The sequence below is a fragment of the Odocoileus virginianus genome, chromosome X (genome assembly GCF_023699985.2).
Source record: "Odocoileus virginianus isolate 20LAN1187 ecotype Illinois chromosome X, Ovbor_1.2, whole genome shotgun sequence".
Taxonomy (NCBI): Eukaryota; Metazoa; Chordata; class Mammalia; order Artiodactyla; family Cervidae; genus Odocoileus; species Odocoileus virginianus.
The window spans coordinates 7760019-7778452 of NC_069708.1; the positions used below are offsets into that span (position 1 = coordinate 7760019).

The window sequence follows — 18434 nt, forward strand, 5'->3', positions numbered from 1 at the left end:
TCGTGAATTTTTCATGGGTTCTCTTGCAGCAAGTTGTTTCATGTTTACTCTGAAAAGCGCCTGTATGATTTCTATTCCTAAAAGTGCCATTTGAAATTCATATTGCTGCTGTGACTTCCATGCAGTCATGAAAATAAATGGGCATTTCACACATAAACAACAGAGAACTCAGTTCAGCACTTGCACAAACTATGGCACACAATCAAAAACTGAGAATGTCTATAACATGGAGGTATGCTTAGTCCTGTTTTATACCAAGAAGTAAGCTCAAACACAGCTTCGTGAGTTTAAAACTCTGAGGAAAGGTTTTAAATAATTGTTCGATCATAGGATGTGTATACAAACAGTAATCTGAAATTTTGCCTTCTATTTTAAGGTTTGCAATAAAATAGTTATAAATTATTTATAAAATATTTACTTCAAGTTTTGTTAGTGTTCCTTTAGTAAGACTGTTTCCATAAGGAAAAAAAATTACCTTAAAATTGAAACAATACAGTTTCACATATATAATACAGTAAGTAAAATATAAGATAATATGAAATTGATTGTTGAGTGTATTTTCCCTGAAAAGTGACTTATGTCTTTCATTTATATTCTGGCTTGAAGTGTATTGAACTTAATTTACAAATTATAAAATTGCTTTCTAGTGATTCTTCATCTTTTACATCTCAGAATGTCTTAATGTGAGCAGATGGCTATAAAACACCTGTGATTCACATTTTGTTTTTTTACTATATTTACTTCCTGAGGAAAATTTCTATTTGATTCACTAATAGCTTCTTGTTCGCATCCTTTTCCTGCCTCTGCAGCATTCAGCACTGTTAAGTATAGCCTTCACCACACAGCCCTGGCTTCTGTACTCTTAGCAAGTTCTTCTAGGCCTCAGGTTTCTCTCCACTTCTCTGAGAGCTGCAGGTCTGTCTCCATTCATTAACTCAACAAATATCTGTTGAACATCTGCCGTGTGCCTGGTACAGTCTATATAATGGTAATACAACAGTGAACCAGAAAGTCAAAGTCCTCCTTTTTCTGTTACCCCGAAGCACTTTACTGTAGCTTTTAGCAGAGCCAATCATTCAATGGTTGAGTCCCTACATGTGCCAATGTCCCACTATTGGGCACTATAAGCAGTGATTCTATGACACCATCTTGACATCTTGCCTCTCCTGTGTTCCATTTCCACCAATAAGATCCATTTGTGTCCAAATGATATTTAGATCATGGGAGTGGCTGAGACTATCTACAGAGGTGGAGTTACAGGAAAAAGTGCTGGAAAGGGGACATCAGAAAAACCCATATTTTGTGAGCAAGTGTGGAAGAGTGATTCCTACATTTTTATCTCTAACTGCAAAGACCTCTTCAACTTAACTTATTCTATACATCCAAGAGATACTCAATATATTTCTTGATGTCCACATGGAAGTCTAATAAACATCTGAAACTTAACACATCAAAACCAAACTTATACTCAACCTTGTACCCTTTCTTAATTGTCTTGCAATTTTCCACATGCTATAGTTAATGGCAGCTCCACTGTCTCAGCTGCTCATGCCAAAATTCTTAGTGTTATCCTTGAATCTTCTCTCTACCAACCCACATGCAATTGGCCACCAAATCCTATGAACTCTATACCTTGAGAATGTATTCAGAATTAGAAGCTCTCAGCACTCTGAACCAAACCATTAGGCCAGCTTGGATAGTTCAGAATACAGGTATAATAAAAGTGCTTTCCTAATAGGGTTGTTTTGGTAACAAGTTATCATAGCAAAAAATTTAGAATGTGTCCTGGCACATAATAAATAAGTGGTAGCTACTAGTATTGTCCAAATGTCACTTGTATTCAAAGCATGAATATTTCAAAGGCTTTCTTCTCAATAAAATTATTCTTAGTTTCTGCTGTCTACATTGATTTTTTTTGTTGTTATTTAGCCACTAAGTTGTGTCTGACTCTTTGTGATCCCATGGACTGTAGCCTGCCAGGTTCCTCTGTCCATGCCATTTCCTAGGCAAGAATATTGGAGTGGGTTGCCATTTCGTTCTGACCTAGAGATCAAACCCATGTCTCCTGCATTGGCAGGCAAGAGTTCTTTACCACTAAGCCACCTGGGAAGTCCACATTGCTTTCTACTTTTCATAAATTGGTAACACTCATGCCTTATACTAGGTATTTTGGCTGTATTATATCTTTCCTACTGTTATTACTTTCTAACTTGTTTGTATAAGTCTGACCTGTGTATTCAATTAACGTTACAAATTACCAGGGCACAGGGACCATATTTTCCATTTCTCTTTTGGAGACACACAGTATTAACACACTTTTAAACACAGTATTCAGGCCTCACTATATATGTGTTCATTTGAAGTGAACAGTTTAGTTGAAGCTCTGAATCTTAACCTGTTTATGAACATCAATTTGAATGGAACCACTGAACCGTTAAGATTTGTTAGATTGTTCTTGAACCATTGTGGACACACATTCAGGCCTGAACAGATGTTGTGAGTACTTTGGATGTCTCCCTTTTTATTCTGTTTTACTTTTATTGGTTATTTAGCTGTTAAGAGTAAACAGTGGAATAACAATCTCTCTGTATTCCTGGCTAAGTTTCTCCATGGTTACCTCACAGTACCTGAGATATTAAACAATAGACAGAGTCCTTTTAGAATTATGCCTAGTTTCCCAGATGCCCCAGAGCACCAACAAGAACAACGACAACAAATGCAAAACCTGTACTCCACTGATCCAATCATTCCTCAAAGACGACAATTCTAGTCCATTAGTACCAACTAAACAGAAAGTGATTTTGTAAGTCCTTTCGTGATAGGTACATTTTGCATTAAGTTGCACACATTGTCAAAATCTTTTTAGAAAAATTATCTTGAAAGAAAAATTGGCTCTTGCTCATGGTAAAGGAGAGCTGCATAGAAGCAAATGCCTTTCTCATCATTAAAAATTAGACATATGACATTCTGTTTCCAAAATTTTTAGCACCAGGACATGCTTTTAAGACTTGTGTAACTGAGCAAAGGAAGGGCAGATAGCTTTTACAGAGAAACACTCTATGGCAATACAGTAGTCCAGGGAAACGTGAAAACTGATTACTGCTGAGGGATGGGATTGGAAAATATGGGCAGGATGCTTTTCTTTCTTCTTTTCACTTTATACTCCTTTATCCTATTTAAATATGCAATCATGAGCATCTTATTATTTTGATAAAGAACAAAAAATCCAGTATGTGTGATCAAGCAAGTTCATAGATAAGTTATTCAAGATGGAATGTAATTATATTTGTACAAATTAATAAATGCCAGTACACTATTTGGGAAAAATAGAAAACAGATTTGGCAATACTTTGCCCATTTTATAAATGGTTAATGTTTTTGATATTGGGAGAACATGCTTTCTATCATAGTATTTTATATTGGGATAGAAAAGCAAAACCGTTGTTTCATATAATTGTTCTGAATCTAAATGTACAAATTTAAGAAAACCAACAAACAACAAAACAACACATGTTATATGAGAGGGATCTTAACTCTTAACCTCCTTTCATTATGTTTTTTAAACCCCAGACATTCCTCTAATGGTGAGAACATCCTTTAATGTTTTGCCTCAGGTTTGGAAAATTCAACTTGGGAATTGGTGATAATTGGTATCCATTAATTAATCATGTGTGATTTACAACACAAAGTTCTTGATTTTTTCCTTAACTGTTTAACTATATGAACTAGAGTTCAGAAATAAGCGGATGCGGGTAAAAATCATTGTAGTAACGGCTGAGTAATATTCCATGGTGTATATGTACCACAGCTTCCTCATCCATTCATCTGCTGATGGGCATCTAGGTTGCTTCCATGTCCTGGCTATTATAAACAGTGCTGCGATGAACATTGGGGTGCACGTGTCTCTTTCAGATCTGGTTTCCTTGGTGTATATGCCTAGAAGTGGTATTGCTGGGTCATATGGCAGTTCTATTTCCAGTCTTTTAAGAAATCTCCACACTGTTTTCCATAGCGGCTGTAGTAGTTTGCATTCCCACCAACAGGGTAAGAGGGTTCCCTTTTCTCCACACCCTCTCCAGCATTTATTGCTTGTAGACTTTTGGATAGCAGCCATCCTGACTGGCGTGTAATGGTACCTCATTGTGGTTTTGATTTGCATTTCTCTGATAATGAGTGATGTTGAGCATCTTTTCATGTGTTTTTTAGCCATCCGTATGTCTTCCTTGGAGAAATGTCTGTTTAGTTCTTTGGCCCATTTTTTGATTGAATCAGTTCTAATGAGATGGGTGAAACTGGAGCCCATTATACAGAGCGAAGTAAGCCAGAAAGATAAAGACCATTACAGTATACTAACACATATATATGGAATTTAGAAAGTTGGTAACGATAACCCTATATGCAAAAAAAGAAAAAGAGACTCAGATGTATAGAACAGACTTGTGGACTCTATGGGAGAACCCGGGGGTGGGATGTTTCAAGAGAACAGCATCGAAACATTTATATTTAGGGTGAAACAGATCACCAGCCCAGGTTGGATGCATGAGACAAGTGCTCAGGCCTGGTGCACTGGGAGGACCCAGAGGGATGGGGTGGAGAGGGAGGTGGGAGGGGGGACCGGGATGGGGAATACATGTAAATCCATGGCTAATTCAATGTATGACAAAAACCACTGCAATGCTGTAAAGTAATTAGCCTCCAACTAATAAAAATAAATGGGGGAAAAAAAATCATTGTAGTAGATTGAACTATATGCAATTGCCAAGGTCTGAATACTTTTAAACACATAATGCAAATTTATAAGGTTTAGTTTAATGTTATCAAAGGATCAACATGCTCATGATTACCATTTTAAGAAAGAAAATGGATACAGATCAGATTATTTTAATGGCAAAAGAAAAAAAACAAGTATAAATTTCAGAATTGCAAAGAAAAAAGAAAAACACTATTCATTAAACTATCCTTCACTTAGAGCTTCAATGCTTTTAAATAGTTTAAGTAATAATTCTGGACTCAGAACAAGGATTCTAAATTACCGAAATAGGATTAGGAAAAAAATGAATTCAGCATATTTCATTGAAAATAAAACTCCACATATAACAACAACAAAAAACAACCTAAAAAATAGCATCGTCTTCTTGGTAAAAGCCATGTAGCATGGAAACTTGGAACAACTTAGAGTCTGCATCTTCAATATTAAATATTAAAAACATATTCATTTGGACTTAAAATCAATATGAAATTGAAAAGTTTTACCTGTGAATAAGTAACACTTAGCTTTGGAAATACAGTAAATATGACTGAAAGTAAATAAGATTCTTAACCAAAGTTTCTGTCGAAAGCAAATGTTTTTAGCTATGTGCATTCTTCTCGTAAACTGTATTTTTTTTTTTTTTTTACAGTTAGGCTACTTGCCAAATCTGGAAATAACTTTATGTATATTTTATGTTACTGTTAACATTTTATTTAAAGCTTGTTTTTTTACTTATAAATATGCAATCTTATGTTTTAGCACATCATTAAAGGCAATTTTTAAGGAGTATTTACTTGAAAATTTAATTTACAATAATTTTTCAGATTTTAGATATATGATGAAGTAATATGGGTTTTATAAAATTTAAAATTTATATAATAATTTACAAGAATTTTTCTGCATAATCCTACATGATTTCACTCCATCTTCACAATATCACTGTTGAGGAGGCTGGGGCAGGTATTATTATTGCTCTAATTTCAATGTTAAAATCATTGAGACTTGGAATTTTATATGACGTACCCAAGACACTAGGGGTGGTATGGGGAGGGAGGTAGATGGGAGGTTTAAGAGGGATAGGGCATATGTATACCTATGGCTGATTCATGTTGATGTATGGCAGAAACCACCACAATATTGTAAAGTAATTATCCTCCAATTAAAAAAAAATAAAATAAAATCCACCCTTTCTCTGGCTCTCCCTGGTTTTTGAAAAACCAAGAATGGTTATAATGCAATAGTGAAATAAAAATAGTCATTCATAAAGAACAAAAAAGATTCAGTGTCTAAATTTAATTCTTTAATATTCAAATCCAGTGCCCTTGCAACCTCGCAAGTCTACTGTTTACCATAACCATATAATGCAAGCCAATGTTTCTTGCCACATGCTTTCACAAATGATTGGTATAAAATTCAACGTGTACCAACCTAGAGTGTATTTCTCCACGCTGGTATATATGCTTTAGTTTGTTAGAATTCACGCGTCTGGACAGTTTAGCTCAGTGAGTTTGGACATAATGTTGCTGTTGTTCACTCTTCATGTCCGACTCTTTGTGGCCCCATGGACTGCAGCGGGCCAGGCTCCTATCCTCCACCATCTCCTAGAGTTTGCTCAGACTCATGTCCATTGAGTCTGTGATGCCATCTAACCATCTCATCCTCTGCCACCCTCTTCTCCTTTTGCCTTCAATTTTTCCCAGCATCAGGGTCTTATCCAGTGAGTTGGCTCTTTGTATCAGGTGGCCAAAATATTGGCACTTCAGCTTCAGTATCAGTACTTCCAATGAATATTCAGGGTTGATTTCATTTAGTATTGACTAGTTTGATCTCATAACGTAGAGGAGGTTAATTTTGTTTCTTTTTTTGAAAAAAAAATCTTGTCACTAGGAGGCTGATTAATGCTCTGTCCTCTTCAATCACAGACTTTATATCTGGATTTAACAGACTATCATCCATTCATTTGTTCACTGAACAGATAGATATCCATCGAGTGCCTATTAAGTGTTAGGTACTGTCCCCCCAATGGCTCAGTGGTAAAGAATCTGCCTGCCAATGCAGGAGATGCAGGTTCGATCTCTGGGTTGGGAAGACCCCTGGAGAAGGAAATGGCAATCCACTCCAGTATTCTTGCCTGAGAAATCCCATGGACAGAGGAGCCTGGAGGGCTACAGTTCAAGGGGTTGTAAAGAGTTGGACATGACAGTGACTAAACAATGACTCTACTAGGAGTTGCAGATACAGTGGTGAACAAGAAAAACAAGATTTTTTTTTCCTAGTGGTTATGATTATGATGGATATCAGTTACCATAGGGAACAGGTCAAAAGGAATAGATGGCTTGTTTGCACAGCATGCCAAATGGTAAAAATTGTATCTTTTGCAGTTGTTGATTCAGTATCACTGTCTTAATAAATGTAACACTGCAGTTAAATGTATATAAGTACATAAATGCAAGTATATGTGTTTTTAGAGTTATAAAACCATGCATGATTGTTTTCACATTTTAAGAAGGCGGAAATAATAGCTTTAGGCGGTTTTAGATAACAAAAATGCCTTGAGACCCTTTGTAACTTGCCTAACAGAAGAGCACACAACTTTTATTTCTAAGGAAAAAGGATTAGAAAAACCCATTAGTAGCTATTGTGACAGCAGTCATTGGGGAGTATATCTATCTTAAAATTGAGAAAGAGAAATTGGAGCACCAAAGACTCAAACTCCAGTTCATTTTCACTCTCTGGAATTTGTCTTTATCCTACAGATGAAGGCAACATCCTATATAAATCTAATCCTTATCCATTTCATGTCCCATCTAGCTACTAGGCACTACGTTAATGACATACCAAATTGGGAAGGGTGTTCAATCAAAAGGGATTAAAGTACTTATTAATTAAATTTTTCTGAGCTTTAAAAGAAAATTTTAAAAGTTTTATTTATTGACTCTATGGTAAGTTGCCCTTTCGATTATTTTCCCTGCATTGTTTATAGTCCACATGTGAAAAACTGTTCATAAATACAAGGACATATTTTGGTTGAAACATTTTCCATAGGAAGATAGTGTCCTTCCATAAGTAATATATCAGTAGTCATATATCATGGATCAAAAAAAAAAAGACATCATAGTTGGTCAAAGAATAGCTTCAATAGTTTATGAATGAAAGAAAAGCCTCCATACAACTTAATTGTAACCTCAAAACTTCTACCAGCCTCATGAATTGTAAGTTCTAATGTAGACGCTTCTGACTTCCAGAATTTATTAGATAGGGATTATCAAAATAGTCTTTCTAGGAGAATGGGAAGAGGCAGAGTGAGTCCTTAAGATACATTTTAGCAGCTGCTGCTGCTAAGTCGCTTCAGTCATGTGGTCCATCTCTGTGTGACCCCATAGACAGCATCCCATCAGGCTCCCCCGTCCCTGGGATTCTCCAGACAAGAACACTGGAGTGGGCTGCCATTTCCTTCTCAGACATGGGAGTAAATTGCTGCAGGGGAGTAAAAGTAGGACAACTGCTGGGCCTGATAAAATAATAGCTAGGAGAAAAGAATGAATAATTTCCTATGAAAGAGAGACATGTAAAAAATACAAAGGGAAACTACCAAAGTATACATAAATATGAACTCTAATGCAGTAAATATCTATAATATCTTCACTATAAGAGAAGTGGAAACCGAGGTACTGTATTAATGACTTAAGTATGAATCCAATTATAGCAAAGAGATTAATATTTGTAAAGTAGTTGACAAATATCAATAGCAAACCAATCAAGTGAAAAATAAACAACAAATTAAATCAACCCCAAATCATAAAAGCAGTTGAAAAAAGGAAATATATAACTGAATAAATGTGCTAGTTGAAAAACTTGAACATTCTTTAACACCATACACAATAATAAACTTAAAATGGATTAAAGACCTAAATGTTAAGACTGGATACTATAAAACTCTTAGAGGAAAACAGGTGGAACACCGTGACATAAATTGCAACACTATCTTTTTGGATCCACCTCCTAGAGTAATAAAAATAAAACCAAAAATAAACAAATGGGACTTAATTAAACTTAAAATCTTTTGCATAGCAAAAGAAACCATAAGCAAAATGAGAAAGCAATTGACAGAATGGGGGAAAATGTGTGCAGACAAAGTGACCAACAAGGAATTAATCTCCAAAATATATAAACAGCTCATGTAGCACATTAACAACAACAAAAAAAAAACAAATTAAAAAAAAATGACAGAAAATCTAAACAGACATTTCTCTAAAGAAAATATACAAGTGGCCAAAAACCACATGAAAAGATGTCCAGCATCACTAAATACTAGAGAAATGCAAATCAAAACTACAATGAGGAATCATCTCACACTGGTCAGAACAGCCATCATCAAAAAGTCTATGAACAATAAATGCTGGAGAGGATATGGAGAAAAGGGAACCCTCCTACACTGACGGTGGGATGTGAATTGGTATAGCCACTATGGAGAACAGTATGGAAGCTCCTTAAAACACTAAAAATAAAGCTACCATAAGATCCAACAATTCTACTCCTGGGCATATACCCAGAGAAAACCATCATCCAAAAAGATACATGCACCCCAATATTTACTGCAGCACTATTTACAACAGCAAGACATAGAAACAATGACCATCAAGAGAGGAATGGAAAAAGAAGGTGTGGTATATACTGATAGATACAATGGAATATTACTCAGCCATAAAAAGAATGAAATAATGCCATCTGCAGCAACATGTATGGACCTAGAGATTATCATACTAAGTGAAAAAAGTTGGACAGAGAAAGACAAATATCATATTGAGAGAGTCACTTCCTAGGCAGCTTGATAAAAAGTCCAGGGTCCCCGAGGAGGAGAAAGGGGTCTGGGGCTCTCAAGGAGGAGATAAGGGTCTGGAATTCTCAAGGAGGAGGAAAGGACAAACGTTTCCCCCCTACATTCCTTAGTAAGGATTTTGTAACAATAATGTATCCTGCTTGAGGACATGTTTCTCCTTCCTGAAAACCTTCTGACTAATCCTGTTATCTTAAAGTGCATATTATGGGAGTGTGTCTAGTAAGATCTTTACAACCTTGGGACATTATTTTGATTTACTATAATAGCTAATTAAAAAAGTATATAATTCCCTTGCTAAGACTAGCAAGGGGGGCACTCTCTGACCCCCTTCTGATGTCTATGTCAGAAGCTTTCTCTGTCCTTCTTATACTTTAATAAAACTCTTACACAAAAGCTCTTGAATGATCAAGCCTGGTCCCTGGTCCTGAAGCTAAGTCTTCTTCTTTGGAGATCACGAATCTGACATCATTGACCGTAAGCTATCAATATGCTATCACTTAAATGCGGAATTTAAAAAATATGATACAAATGAACTCATTTACAAAATAAAAACAGACTCAACAAACTTTGAAAATAAACCTATGGTTATCAAAGAGGAAAGGTGGGGGGAGGAATGAATTAGGAGTTTGGGATTAACATATACATACTATTATATATAAAATAGATAATCAATACGGGCCTACTTTAAAGCACAGGGAAGTCTATTCAAAATTTTGTAATAACATATATGAGAAAAGAATTTGAATAAAGCTGAATCACTCTGCTGTATACCTGAAACACAGCACTGTAAATCAATTCTACTCCAACATAAAAAATTAAAATTGAAAAAAAAACTTGATTTTTTTCTGAGAAATCACAAAATGATTACATTATTTCACATGTTATAGACCAAAAGCTCAGCTTACAATATGGTATACATTAATAGAAGTCATATTTTTCCACACACCAAACTATTTCATTAGAAAATTTAAGTAGAATTCAAAAAGCATTTGTAATCAAATTTCACTTTGACATTTTATATGCTCCATGATTATTTAATTTAGAATAATTACAATAATATTTTGCTGGAGCAGTAGTAGAAGTGGTGAAAAATCTAACCCTTTATCGAGCATGGCCCTATATTACAATATACACAAAAACATTGATTATTTTATTTTCCTTCAGATGTTTTGTTCCAATTTGTATATACAGTGCCTCCATTGATTATCTAATTCTCCTAATACCAAAATAGAAAACTGGTCAGTTTGCTCATGGCATTAGCTTTGTCTTCATTCAAGTGACTGCCATTATTAAATTTGTGGTTAAGTGTGATGAAACAGATTTCAAAGGAGAAGAATTTTGACCAGAGTAATAAGATCTCTGTTACCAGCACTGTTGCCCCTACTTCACAGCAAGGCTGGTGTAGAGAAGGCCAAGTTTTCGATGAGAAGGAATCTTACATTCCTAAGGGATCTTTCACTGAGTTCACAGGACTCCAAAATTCTCCCGGGTCCGAACTCTGCTGAGAATGGCCTTTTATACAACCATGCTCTAGCTTTTGGTGAACACAGAAATAAACCTTCTATATTCCCTTTGAAAACATTCCCCAAATCTGAAAAACCTCTCCTTACCACCCAAGTCCAAGCCACTGGCATCCATTTTCCAACTGTCCTCCTTGTTCTTACCCTTGGTCTCCTACAGTTCTATTCTCAACGGAGCAGCCATGGTGATCTTTTTAAAGCATAAATCAGATTGTGTCACACTCATCTTCTCCAGAACCTACAATGGTGGCTCTCTCACTCAGCAAGAACAATAGTCTTCACAGTGGTCCATCAGACCCTCCACAACCTGGCTTCCCCATGACTTCTTTGATCTCATGCCCTGCTACCCTTCCCTGGGTCATTCCGCTTCAGGCACTCTGGCTTCCCTGCTGTTCACTGATCAGGTTAGGCACACACCCAACGTGTGGGCCTTTGCGCTGGCCTACCTACCATGCCTGGACAGCAAATCTGGCTGCAAGGCTGACTCTCTCCCTTCTCCAAATCTTTGCTCAAAAGCCCTTACTGCTCTATTTAAAACCACAATCCCAATCTTGCCATTCTACCATCTCCTTCCCCTTCACTAGTTTTATACTCCCTTATCTAAACTCCACTTTTTTAAATTTATATAGCTTGCATCGTCTTTAACATACAGCATTTGCTTATTTATTATTTGCTTGTTTGGCTATATTCTGTCTCTCTCTGCTATAACAAAAGCTGTAGTCGGGAGGAGTCCATCAGTTTCACTGACTGTTTTTAAGCACTTAGAGCAATGCCTGTTATATGGGAAGAGCTTAACAAACATTTGAATGAATGAATCCTCACTCCTTATATTACTGGCTTGTCTCAGTAGTTCCTTTTAAGGTCTCGAGGGTCCTGCCTAAAAGCTGAACCGGTCAAAGAAGAGTGAACGGCTTCACTGTACATTGTTTTGATTTTTCAGCGTATGTCAAGCTCTCCCCAGCACTGCTGAGGTTGAATAAGGGCTGCCTTTACTTCTTGATCTTATCTAAACTTGACACTGGGCCCATCTGTCCTGTCAATACCCGTGAGCTTCCTCCATGTGTCTACACTTCTTGTCACTTCTTTGTATACCAAAGACACAAAACATTTTATCCACCTCAACCAGAGCATCTCTGCTATCATTAGTTTAGATGAAACAGCTGAAATGATGCATGTCTGACTTCTTTCTTTCCCTCCATTTCTTTTCCTTTTTCCACCTCCCTTTCTCCTTCTTCTCTCCTCTTTCTTCCTTCCACCCTCCCTTTCTCCTTCTTTCCTTCCCTCCCTCTCTTCCTTCCTCCCTTTTTCTCTTACTGAAGTAGGATTGATGTACAACACTATAATGGTTTACAATGTATAATATAGCAATTCTATATATTCACAGATTATATCTTATTTAAGATTACTATAAAATAGTTGCTGCCCTCTATAATATATCCTTGTACCTAACTTATTTTAAATATAGTAATTTGTACTCTTTAATCCCCTACTGCTATCTTGTCCTGCCCCCTTTCCCTCTCCCCACTAGTCACCACTAGTTCGTTCTCTTTATCTCCAACCCTGCTTCTGTTTTGTTACATTCATTTTTAAAAATTTTTTAGATTCCACATATAAGCAACAACATACAATATTTGTCTTTTCCTGTGTGACTTATTTCACTAAGCATAAGGCCAACAGGTGCATGAAAGACATGTGCTTCTTTTTACAGAATCTTTTTAAACTGGCACAGATTCAATAAGAATTTGAATCCAGAACATTTTTCCTATGATCTGGTCCATGCCAGATCTCAGTATTCTACCATGTTTTACCCAGATTCATCCTTGCTATACGCCACATAATACCCTAGAAACCACTTCATGCAAGGTGGCTGCTTGGGTTTAAATCCTTGCCTGACCAATACTAGTTGTGTCAACTTTGCCAAGCTACTTTATTTCATATTTCTTAAGTTTCTTCATCTATAAGATGTGGATAATAACTTTAGATAGTTCATTATGGGGAGTATTAGTTAATACAGGCTAGTTATCGAGTGCCTAAGCACTGAATACAAATTGATCCTCATTACTGAAGAAGAGAAATTGTAGCTGTCATCCTTATTCTAACTCATGCTTTTTTTTTGTCCTAATAATTCATCTTTATTCATGCCAGGTCCCAAATGAGTAACTAAGGCCTAATTAAGCAGATAATTGATAATAATAGCTCTGATATAAGAGTACTATTTTTGTACATGTTTCTCATTCATCAGTAGGTATACCTTAGCTGGGCTTCCCAGGTGGTACTAGTGATAAAGAACCTGCTTGCCAATGAAGGAGATATGGGTTCAATGGGTTCATTCCCTGGGTTGGGAAGATCCCCTGGAGGAGAGCATGGCAACCCACTCCAGGATTCTTGCCTGTAGAAAACCATGGACAGAGGAGCCTGGTGGGCTACAGTCCATGTGGTTGCAGACTCGTACATGACTGAAGCGACTTAGCACTACACATGCCTTAGCCAATGAGCATGTGAGTTCAGTTGTTTAGCTGTGTCTGACTCTTTGTGACCCCATGGACTGCATGCAGCCTGCCAGGGTCCTCTATTCATAGAATTTTACAGGCAAGAATACTGGAGTGGGTTGACATTCCCTTTCCAGGGGATCTTCCTGACCCAGGAATCAAACCCATGTCTCCTGCTGGGCAGGTGGATCCTTTACCACTGAGCCACCTGGGAAGCCGCTGAGCTAGTGTAGCAATATTAAATGAAGGTTTCCGTATGTAAATAGGTGTTTGTTTATCTGCTTAGTTCTTGTCAAAATGATTAGGTAGCCTTCTGATTCAATACACTTGTGGAAATCATATGTGCTATATTATTTATACTTAGCTCAGAAAGTACTCAGTTTAACTTATTGTACATTATTTGTGTTGTATTATACTTAAAAAAATACGTATGTTAAATCACAGCACTACTTACTACAGTTCTGTAATTTGATTCATGCAAATCTGTCAGGAATAAAATCAACCACAATTTAATTTCAAACCTTCTCAACCAGCAGCTGTACAATTTATGCACTGCTTTTCTATTTTTACTACTAGATAATGACAATGATGAATGCCTTTAAGAGGAAATACATATTCATTGAAAAGACTGAGATCAAAACTATCCCCCTTCAAAAAGCCAGTAAAGGTAAGAAGACCATTTGCTTGTTGCAGGAGACATGGTGAGAGTGAGATGGCATTATACCTCAAACTCCATCTAATGAGGATTCAATAATCTAGCTAGATTTAATCTACAATAATCCAGTTTTACAAATCACAGTAATCAATACCATCACAGTCTTTTTTGGTATCAGCTATAAGACTATTAAAAATATCTGCAAGAAAAAATAATTAGCTGTGAGTGCACCCGGGGGCCTATCCTTCTGAGTATACCAGGTTAAGAGGTATGAGGACAAAGACATTCAATTGTGAACAACTGTGAACTTAATAAGTTTAGGGTCACTGCTCTCCTGACCTGTCTGTCCATGAACATGGAAAGGAATGAATATTATTTCATTAGCAGTGATTTATATGTTGAAGGACAATGATGAACTTACAAACTGTGCTGTCATGAGAAATCAGTTAATGTGAATTATGACAGGAAGGTTGGCAAGTCTCTTTTATCAATTGATTTGAGTTTCTTTTCTTCACTGTACCCACGAGTGATTTGACTTTTACTTCAAAGAGAACAAGTAACAGCACCATACCAAATGGATGGAGGAGCTCCAGAGATTCATGCATCTGTTTTATTTTAAAGTATAATTTTTTAGCTTATTTGATATAATGCATGAAATTAAACTCAAGTCACTCAAGATATTGCTACTCTGATTTCAAAAACAAACAAATCGCTTATATTTGTATAGTTAAGCAAATATGTGATATGGAATGAGATATCAAGAAATCATTTAGAGTAGAAAATTCTTTACCTGATAGGTGCTGTTGAGAGCAAACTTATTGTCTGTCTGTAATCTTACACTATCTGCACTGGAAAATACTAAGCTCTGGTTACACTAGAAAGTTTCATTTTGAGTGTGAAATGTATGATCACAAAAATTATCTTTTTTTTTTTACACATAATAGAGACACAAACTATTATGTGTATTTTCTTGATGCTACATTTATCTTCAGACACGTCCCTCTAAAATTTAAAGTTTATTTCTTTATCCTCATTTGTTTTAGTTTGGAATTCAGAAACTTATAGTTGGTGCTATGAAAAAAAAGCTGGATTTGGCTGGAGGCTTTTGCCTGGTGATTTTAAATAAATTATTTTACTGCTTTATATTTGATTACATTCCAAAAGTTGTAGTATGATACTGACACTAATCTGAAATGGAATCTATAAATTATAAATGGAAAATAGAAAACTAAAATGATATACACAACAGATATAATTTAAAACCTCATCTAATTTCCCCTTTTATGGGAAAAGAAAGACAAGCAATGTATCAATTGGGAATAAACTGTTTCTCTAGCAAGGTATGTGTTTTAGTGAGTTCTTTCTGCCCTGAACAATAGTACTGGGTTGGCGAAAAACTTCGTTCAGGTTTTCCTGTATGCTGCAACAGAAAATCATGAAGCAACTTTTTGGCCAACTCAATATAAGAAATTATTATTTTCTGAGTTTCTTCATTTTGGGAAGAAATAACACATCTATTTGAATTTACATTTCTCTTTCTCCACCAGATTTCTAAAACTAACTCTCTTGCAAAGTGTTTTAAGATTTCCATATGTTAACTCAAAATGCCTTCAGTATACATATTTAAGTCAAATGTTCTGGTCCAGTAATGATCAATGTAATGATCTTGTAAAAATATGAATGGAAGTGCTTTGGTTTTACCTTCAGAGATTCCTCTTGTTTGAAGAGATCTTGAAAATCTTTAGCACAGAGGTCAGGAGCATTGAGAAGTTGTTCCACTTCTGAAAGGGCTTGTAAGACGTGAGTAATCTCAGTCAGGTAAGTAGAAGGCACATAAGAAATTTCCAAAGGCATGTCTTCGGTCATCACCATCACTGATTCTTCATGGACAGTGTGCTGGTATAGATATACAAAAGAACAATTCTTTTAGCTTCCTAATATTGAAAAGACCTTTACTGAATTCATATATAGATTCCAGTTTATAGCTGACAGAGGGCTGAAAAGTGGATAAAAACAATGCAAGATGGTAAGTCTAGTAACAAGGCTATCTATTATCATACCCTCTCTTTCAAAAAGTGTTAGAGCATTTTATAATAAGAGATATGCACACATTAGCATCATGGATAGGAGAATGAAAGACCAACAGTCATAAGGTCACAAGAGGGATAGTTTTTCGCTAAGAAACAAATAAATCTTTACAACTTTTTTTTAAATGCAGTTCTACTTTGACTAGAAAACTAAGTATGGGGTGGGATGCAGTGGGAGTTGGGGGCAGGTTCTACATCTGTGGTATTCATACCCAAGCGACTTTTTCTAAACTTTTTTCCCCTAATCTTGATTGAGGCACAAAAGGGACAAAGTGGTTTTCGTTGGTAGCTAACTTTCTATTAAGCAACTTTCTCCTCTAAATTCCCAGCATCAACCCTTCTCTTTGATGCTAGTTTCTTGCTAAGTTAAACTGCAAAGTAGGGCCCGAGATAAGTAGGATTGAGAATGAAATTCACATTCTAATAAGAACTCCCCAAAACCCAAAGATCCAAGAGAGCACTCCGCTTCACTACCTGCCATTCACATGCTAGGAGACGGACATTCGGGCCTCAGAGACTATTTGGACTTGGTCAGGGATGCCTCTTTCCCTATTCTTTATAAGAGCAAGAAATAAACACTGTACGGCACACAAATGCAAAAAGATAAATGACCTCTACTCTCTGTTTACACTCTAAGCAGAATAATTTTTGTAATTAAAATTAGTTTCCCAATAACTTTGTTTTGAGTTCATGGACTGCCATCTGCCTGGTGATGTGGTCAGCTGAAGGTTTCCAGTGGCAGGGTCTCTGGGAGAGTTCTGACGATAAACATGCTAACGCAGTCATTTGTTACCGCACAGCCTTTACAAGGAGACCATCCCCATGTTTGCAGTAATGTAATTAAATGGAGTTGAGGATCCCAGACTGAGCACGCACAAAGATGAGTAAAAATATAAGCTGGTCTATTTATGTTTTCTTTTGATCACCCAGGTCCAGGATTCTTGTACACATTTCTTAGATAATACAAAAACAAAATAATCCTAATTTAGATGGCTTATCTACTTATGATATTGCAAATTCATAGAATTACACAAATTAGCTGACATTACAAAATTGTACCTTTTACAAAGTTTGGCTTCCTGGGTGTACCTTGGCCAAATATATGACACTTATTCCTTCTTGATCAATGGAATGATAATCGAAATGCACTTATAATTTTACATTAAAATAATAGAATTTTGGGCTAGAGTTGGAAGATTTCGTCCCTCCTACTGTCTTCATACATAGTATCCAGTCATCACAGATAAGAGAAGTTAAGTGATGAATATCAGGTGAAGAGTGAGAGCTAAGGGATGATCTTGTGAACTTTTATGAGAAACAGAATATTTGGAAAATTGTCAACTCATTTTCAAGAAAATTCAGTTATACATTTTGAGTGTTCTCATTTATTATAAAGTTATAATAGATACAATAATTTTCAATACAGATAAATGTATCAGAATTTTCATATACGATGAACAGAGACTCATTGTAAAAGTGAACCAAGAGACTTGGGTATTTGGAGATTTAGTTTACTATCTACCCCTTAAAATACATCGTTCCTTTTGACACAGTCATGCAGATCTATAATGAATAAACTATATATACTGTATACCTTTCAGTTTGGTTTTATTAAAAATTTCAGAGAGTTATTAAAAAATCAGTGTAATTGGAAGTATCGTGTTCATTTTCTCTTCTTTATGCAAAACCGTGCACTCATATTCAGATTTTTTTCCTTTTCATTTGAATTTCATTAACTCTACCTTAAATAATTATATCCTTCTGAATTCTGATGTGTACAAATCCTGTCTAACCTTTAGAAAATCAACTTGCTTTTGTTAATGTTCTTTACCACCTTATATCATTATAGATATTCATGCATCATTAGCAAGGAAGTGCTATAGCCACACTAATTCATTTTATTCCTCTCTGTTCACATTCATTTCTAATGATATATACCCAAAAGGATACACTATGCTCATTTTCCTGGAATGAAAATCGAGAGATGTGGAAGAAAGCCCTAAAGTACCTATTTTTATGAACAAACGGAAAGCTCAATTGAAGTTTAAAAAGGATTATTATGGGACAAAGTTATGATTTTTAACATGTAAAGT

General features: G+C 35.9%; 1 protein-coding gene across 7 annotated transcripts in view; it reads right to left on the bottom strand.

The window, feature by feature from the left end:
• DMD (dystrophin) overlaps positions 1 to 18434 on the bottom strand; it is a 2261655-nt gene that overhangs the window by 1211715 nt on the left and 1031506 nt on the right. For all 7 annotated transcript variants that reach the window (XM_070462101.1, XM_070462106.1, XM_070462102.1 and 4 more), the window contains one exon: positions 15956 to 16150. In XM_070462101.1, the coding sequence (XP_070318202.1) occupies positions 15956 to 16150 (195 nt within the window). The remainder of the gene's footprint in view (positions 1 to 15955; positions 16151 to 18434) is intronic.